Source organism: Trichosurus vulpecula, chromosome 7 (genome assembly GCF_011100635.1).
Source record: "Trichosurus vulpecula isolate mTriVul1 chromosome 7, mTriVul1.pri, whole genome shotgun sequence".
Lineage (NCBI taxonomy): Eukaryota > Metazoa > Chordata > Mammalia > Diprotodontia > Phalangeridae > Trichosurus > Trichosurus vulpecula.
Window position 1 is genome coordinate 136,006,693 of NC_050579.1, and position 7,999 is coordinate 136,014,691.

The 7,999-nt window shown below is 38.0% G+C and overlaps 1 protein-coding gene across 1 annotated transcript; it reads right to left on the reverse strand.

Annotated features, from left to right (window-relative positions):
• Window positions 1-6,756: 6,756 nt before the first annotated feature.
• LOC118858244 (receptor of activated protein C kinase 1-like) lies at window positions 6,757-7,680 on the reverse strand. Its single transcript, XM_036768729.1, has one exon. It carries the CDS (start codon window positions 7,678-7,680, stop codon window positions 6,757-6,759), a length of 924 nt encoding a protein of 307 aa, XP_036624624.1.
• Between the last annotated feature and the right edge of the window lie 319 nt (window positions 7,681-7,999).

Consider the following 7,999-nt stretch of genomic DNA (forward strand, 5'->3'; position numbering starts at 1 on the left):
AACCATTTCTATTACAATTATTATGACTACTATTATTATTACTATGGTCATAACTACTACTAGATTACCACTAGTACTACTACTATTTGTATAATCAGTACTACTGCTACTACTACTCCTTCTCCTACTACTACTACTAATAATACCATTACAATTACAACCATTTCTATTACAATTATTATGATTATTATTATTATGGTAATAACTATGACTAGATTACAACTAGTACTACTACTATTTGTATAATCACTACTACTACTACTACCACTACTACTACTACTGCTACTCCATCTCCTACTATGACTAATAATAATACCATTACAATTACAACCATTACTATTACAATTATTATGACTTATTATTACTATGGTAATAACTACTACTAGATTACCACTAGTACTACTACTATTTGTATAATCACTACTACTACTACTACCACTACTACTGCTACTCCATCTCCTACTACGACTAATAATAATACCATTACAATTACAACCATTACTATTACAATTATTATGACTACTATTATTATTACTATGGTAATAACTACTACTAGATTACCACTAGTACTACTACTATTTGTACAATCACTACTGCTACTACTACTACTGCTGCTACTACTGTCATAACAATAACAACAGCAAATATTGCAACTATTTATATTACCACTACAATGATTACTATTACAACAACTACTACTACTATGACTATAATTACAATAATAACTACTACTATTACATCAACCACTACTGCTACAGTTACAACTACTACCACATATACAATTACTACATATACACCTATTATTGCTATGGCAACCACTACTACTATTGCTGCTATTACTACTACAGTAACAACAACTACCATTACTATTACTACTATGATAATGAATACTATAACTATTACTACTAATACGACCACCACTATTGCTGCTACTACTACTATCACTACCACCACCACCATAGACACCATCACTATAACTTATCTTGCAGGGTTTTGTAGGTAAAACTTTTTGCAAACTTTCAAGTCTCGTCACAGAATTTCTTCCTCCTCCTTTTCTGATGTGATAATTCCTCGATGATATCCATTATGCTACTTTTTACGTGCAAGTAACACATCAGCGGAAATATTCTGCTGCCTGCTTATGTCCACCATGAGCCTCTCCATTGTCCTTTGGCAACTTTGGTTCCCCAGAGATTATGATGTTCCAAGATATACAACCATACAGCATTGCTGAGGGAACATTTGTGTTTTTTAAAAAGAAAGAAAAAAAGATCAGTCTTTGCTTCAGGGAGCAGCTTGGGATCGTTAAAAACACTGTGCAATTAACCAAATTCAATCCAGCTCCCCATATTTTTCTTGTTTAATTCTGAACTCAACCCATCGTAGAGAGAAGGTTAGCCTTGAAGACAAGAAAACCTGGATTCACATCCCACCTCTTATATTTTCTAGGTAAGTGACCCTGGGCAAATCATTCAATCTCTCAGTGTCCCCATGCAAATATCTAAAGCAGATGAGTTGTCAGAGTTTTCACACTTGGATTTCTTGAGACCAACAATTATAGATCAGTCTCCCACCACACCAAAGAATGAAATACATAGGAATTATTATTATATTATACCAAGAGCAATGCAGCAAGAATTAGGTGGTGATCATTCAGCCTGGGGAGGTAACTGAGGAAAGTGTTCAGATACCAAATAGAAATTCCAAAATTTTAAGTTGTCAGTATTCTACAATTGGGGCAGCTAGGCAGTAGAGTGGATAAAGTACTGGGCATACAGATAGGTCTGGAGTTACGAAGTCCTAAATACAAATCTGGCCTCAGACATTTATTTAGTAATCGTGTGACCCTGGGCAAGTAACTTAACCTCTGACTTAGTTTCCTTAACTGTAAAATGTGGATAATAATAGTACCTGCTTCCCAGAGTTGTGAAGATTCAATGGGATATTTGTAAAGCATTTAGCACCATTCCTGGCACATAACAAGCACTTAATAAATCCTTTCTTTTCTCCTCCTTCCCTTCCTGTTTTTATCTTTTCTTCTATTCCTTATGCCCTCCCTCCATTCCTTCCTTCTTCCCTTCCCTCCTTCCTTTCTTCCATTTTTCCCTCCTTCCTTCCTTACTTCCTAAACAGGAAAACTCTTGTGGAACAGCATATGCAAACTCTGCAAACTTGAAGTAGAGAATAAAACAGAGAGGCTCAGGACAATCCTCAGGCACACCAGGGCATTTGCTAGATTTTTAACATCACTGCAAGTTGAACATCCTGTTTGCCGTTTTGGTTTTGTTTCACAGTATACATCCTAGGAATCCAGTGGTTAATAAAGAGATATAGGTAGTGCTTTCATCCTTTACCCCCTTTCTTTTTGCTTTTTGTTCCAGAACAGTGTTCTCTGTGTCCCTCTCTTCTTGTGAACATAGAAAAAGTCCTTAAAACAAAGATCTCTTTTCATCAATATACTTCACTGGATCTGTTTTCTTATTGATCCAGGGATTCCTTTGAGTGGTGCAGGTTGAAAACTACTCATGTCTTCTTACCTTGTGCAAGTCTTATATGTGTCTTTATCATGAATAGAACATCCAATGTGCCGGAAGCAACATTATACAGTGGGAAGACTAATGACTTTTAGCATAAGAGGTTCTGGGTTTGAATCCTAGGTCTGACACCTATGGACATTGGATAAGGCACTTAATTGCAGTGAGCCTCACTTTCCTCAACAATAAAATGAGGAAATTAGAATACATAACCTCTAAGATTCCTTTTTTATTGAAAACTGTCAATCCTATAACCCTAGGTCATAGGAGCATTGCGAATGACCATTTAGCACCCCTTATTATCATCATATAACCACTCACTCCCTTTTCATGTCATACATTTCTTCCATTATCTTTTACATCACTGGAAATATGCTGCATTCTATTTTTCCCTCATGCACATACCTGTCCATTGCCTTTGCAGTCATCCATAACTTTGATGCTTCAGAAATTATGCTATTCCAAAGCGATTGGATCCAATCTGGAATTCTGCCCAAAGAATTTTAAAACTATGTGTACCTATCTCAGAACACCCATTAATTAATTAATCAATTAATTAACCAACAAGCATTTATTAAGCTACTCTAAGCTAGACATTTTTCTAAGTTTTAGGTTCTAAGACAAAAGCAAGCAGGCCCTGACCTCAAGATAATATTCAAATGCAGAAAACACACACATATTTGATTTGTGTATGTTTATATATGTATATATGTGTGTTTATGTGTGTGTGTGGATACACAAATCAAATAAAAAAATTACCAAGGAAGGGGAGGAAGCTTTAGTAGCTATGGAGATCATGCAGAAGGTAGCATTGATTTGACTCCTTAAGGAAAACAAGGTTCCAGCAGACAGAGGTGAAGAGGGACAGTCTTTAAGGAAACAGGGATGCAAGGGATGAGAGATAGTGCAAAGGCACCAAGATGGGCATCATATGTGAGGAAGTATCTGTATTTTTTTATTGAACTTTCAGAGTCTACCTTTTTATAATTATTAGTGTATGCTTATCTCTTTTACATACTTCTTGACAATATGTATGAGATCTTTATGTTCTTGAAGAAGAAAAAGGAATAAAAGAAAGAGAATAAGAGGACAGGAGAAGGGAGAGAAGAAAGAGGATGGAAGAGGAGGAAATAAAGACAAAAACAAAAACAGAAAGAACAAGAAAGACAAATCTGCTTCCTAAAAGGCAACAAGTTGTCCATTAAATAAAGTGGACACTGAAAAGCAAATGGAGACCAGGTAAGAAAATCCTGTTCCCATTTAAAAATGTTGCGAATTCCAACTAATACCAGGAAAACTAAAAAAATTCTCCAGTGTTTTGAAATTGAATAAGATATCCAAAAAAGACAGACCTGGTTTAAAGAAGGTCTTTAAAGGATTAAAAATTGATGAAGTAATTTATTAGCTCTCGAGTGCAATTTTGAAATGATTGAAAAGATTGAAAGGAGAAAAATGAGACCAAATTCAGCTAAAGCATCTGTGTTGTACTACGACCTTGTTCATTCCTGTTTGAGTGTGATCCCTCCCATACATTTGTTCATAGTTGCCTCCTTTTTATACCTCCCAAACCTCTGCCAAGAGATGATGTTTTGTTAGCTCTCTTGACTGGTAGGAAAGAGCAAGAAGCCAAAAGTGCAGAAACACAGACAAAAGTTTATCAAGTAATTTACCTTGTTCATGTTAGTGTCCCACTCTCATAGTTCACTGGGCATGTGACTCCAATGTCTTCTAGTTTGGGGTTTTTCTTTTCATTCGCTTTGCTTAGTTTAGCTGTAGTTCTGGGCTTTATACAGCTGCATAACTTGGATATTGGCAATATTTATTGCCTCAGCCCTGATATCCCCATTCCACTGTTTTCTCTGCACTCAGCATCTCTGGTATAGATGCAGCTAGCTCTCCCACGGATTTAGCACTACTCTGAGGCACTATACAACTTCCCAAGTTGGCCATACCAATGGCAGGCAGTATGTCTACTCAGCCAAGACTTTGTTGGCCTATAGTCAGGCTATAACAGAAAGTTATGTAAGTACTGAGATAGGAACTCCCTCCACCAATGCAGATTGTAACCCTTCCACACAAGCCCTTCTAATTCTGTATGATTTTGATCTTTCTATAAATCTTCCTTATAAAATTTCCTCCAAATAGTAAAAAATTTCTCATTCTTTTAACATTTCAGAAGCTGTGGTCCAGCACTTGGGCTGACTAGTATAATTTAATTTCTTCTATGACTGACCTGTCTTTTCGACACATGTCCTTTTCCTTAACATCTTTTAAGTCACTTCTTACACACCAGTTATCCTGATAAGAGGCACAATCTACTGATATTTACTCATATTTATCATTGCCCTTTGGATCATCTACAAATTGGATTCTTTCAAGATAATTTTTCATAATTTTGAGATTTTTTAAAAAATTTATTTAATATATTTAGTTTTCAGCATTGATTTTCACAAAAGTTTGAATTACAAATTTTTCAGCATTTCTATCCTCCCCCCACTCCAGATATTCTGGTTGCCCCATTCCCCAGTCAGCCCTCCAATATTTCACCCCACTCCTCTCCCATCCCCCTTGCCCTTCTTCTATTGTAGAGTAAGATAAATTTCTATGCCCCATTGCCTGTGTATCTTATTTCCTAGTTGCATGCAAAAACTTTTTTTTGTTGTTGTTGTTTTTGAACATCTGTTTTTAAAACTTTGAGTTCCAAATTCTCTCCCCTCTTCCCTCCCAACCCATCCTCCCTAAGAAGGCAAGCAATTCAACATAGGCCACATGCGTATCATTATGTAAAACCCTTTCACAATACTCATGTTGTAAAAGATTAACTATGTTTTTCTCCTTCCTAACCTGTCCCCCTTTATTGAATTTTATCCCTTGACCTTGTCCCTTTTCGAAAGTGTTTGATTTTGGTTACCTCCTCCCCCCATCTGCCCTCCCTTCTATCATACCCCCTTTTTATCTTCTTCCTTCTTCTTTCCTGTGGGGTAAGATACTCAATTGAGTGTGTATGGTATTCCCTCCTCAGGTCAAATCTGATGAGAGCAAGATTTACTCATTCCCCCTCACCTGCCCCTTCTTGCCTTCCTACAGAACTGCTTTTTCTTGCCACTTTTATGCGAGATAATTTACCCCATTCTATCTTTCCCTTTCTCCCTCTCTCAATATATTCCTCTCTCATCCCTTAATTTGATTTTATTTCTTTTAGATATTTTCCCTTCATCTTCAACTCACCCTATGTCCGCTCTCTTTTTCTCTCTCTATATATATATACACATACATATATACATACATGCACATTCACTTATATATATATGTATATATATATATACATAAACATATATATATGCATATTCCTTTCAGCTACTATGATATTGAGGTCTCATGAATCATACACATAACTTTCTATGTAGGAATGTAAAAAAACAGTTCAACTTTAGTAAGTCCCTTATGATTTCTCTTTCTTGTTTACTTTTTCATGCTTCTCTTGATTCTTGTGTTTGAAAGTCAAATTTTCTATTCAGTTCTGGTCTTTTCACTGAGAAAGCTTGAAAGTCCTCTATTTTATTGAAAATCCATATTTTGCCTTGGAGCATGATACTCAGTTTTGCTGGGTAGGGTGATTCTAGGTTTTAATCCTAGCTCCATTGACCTCCAGAATATTGTATTCCAAGCCCTTCGGTCCCTTAATGTGGAAGCTGCCAGATCCTGTGTTATCCTGATTGTTTTTCCACAGTATTCAAATTGTTTCTTTCTGGCTGCTTGAAGTATTTTCTCCTTGACCTGGGAGCTCTGGAATTTGGTGACAATGTTCCTAGGAGATTTCTTTTTGGGATCTATTTGATGAGGCGATCGGTGGATTCTTTCAATTTCTATATTACCCTCTGGCTCTAGAATATCAGGGAAGTTTTCCTTGATAATTTCTTGAAAGATGATATCTAGGCTCTTTTTTTCATCATGGCTTTTAGGTAGTCCAATAATTTTTAAATTATCTCTCCTGGATCTATTTTCTAGGTCAGTGGTTTTTCCAATGAGATATGTGACATTGTCTTCCATTTTTTCGTTCCTTTGGTTCTGTTTTATAATATCTTGATTTCTCATAAAGTCACTAGCTTCCACTTTCTCCAATCTCATTTTTTTTTCAAAAGGCAGAAATTAAGGTCTTTATTTCAAAATCTTTGAGTTATGGTTGACCCCTTTACCGAGTGCCAATTGTTACTTGCCACACTCATACCAAGTTGTCTGTGTATCCAGCAAAGAGATTCTGGCCATCAGCAGACCAGGCTAAGGAGGTACACTGGGGAGGCTCGGCCTTGCTGCTGGTGCTGATCACTTCTTGCTTAAGCTCATCCACAATGATTTTGCCCTCTAGGTCCCAGATCTTGATGCTGGGCCCAGTGGCAGCACAGAGCCAGTAGCAATTGGGGCTGAAGCAGAGGGCATTGATTATGTCACCACTATCCAGAGTATAGAGGTGCTTACCCTCATTGAGGTCCCACAGCATGGCCTGACCATCCTTGCCTCCAGAGGCACGGAGAGAGCCATCAGGAGAAACTGTAACTGTGTTTAGGTAGCCTGTGTGGCCAATGTGGTTTGTCTTCAGCTTGCAGCTGGCCAAGTTCCAGACCTTGACCAGCTTGTCCCAGCCACAGGAGACAATGATGGGGTTGCTGCTGTGGGGTGAAAAACAGACACAAGACACCCACTCTGAGTGGCTCTCATCCTGCACAGTGTATTTACAGACACCCAGGGTGTTCCACAGCTTGATAGTCTTATCCCAGGAACCAGAGACAATCTGGCAGTTGTCGGAAGAGAAGGCTACACTCAGCACATCCTTGGTGTGACCAACAAAGCACTTGGTGGTAGTGCCAGTTGTGAGATCCCACAGCCTTAGTGTGCCATCCCAGGAGCCTGAGAGTGAAAACTGGCCATCCGAGGAAATGACCACATCACTAACAAAATGGGAGTGACCCCTGAGGGTACGCTGGGGGATGCAATAGTTTGTCTCATCTCTGGTAAGTTTCCACATGATAATAGTCTTATCTTGGGAGGCTGACAGGATCATGTTGGGGAACTGGGGAGTCGTGGTGATCTGGGTCACCCAGCCATTGTGGCTGATCAGGGTACCCCAAAGGGTCATCTGTTCAATCATGATGACAAGACCTCAGTGGATTGCTCCAGGAGGAAGGGTGGATCCAGATTGCACAGAGAGAAAGCTACCTTCCCTCACTGGAGCAGACCAGCAAGAAAAGAGAGACCAATCTCATTTTTAAGGTAGTATTTTCTTCAGTGGTCTTTTGGACCTCCTTTTCCATTTGGCTAATTCTGCCTTTCAAGGCACTCTTCTCCTCATTGGCTTTTTGGAGCTCTTTTGCCATTTGAGTTAGTCTATTTTTTAAAGTGTTGTTTTCTTCAATATTTTTTTCAGTATTTTTTTGGGTCTCCTTTAGCAAGTCACTGACTTGTTTTTC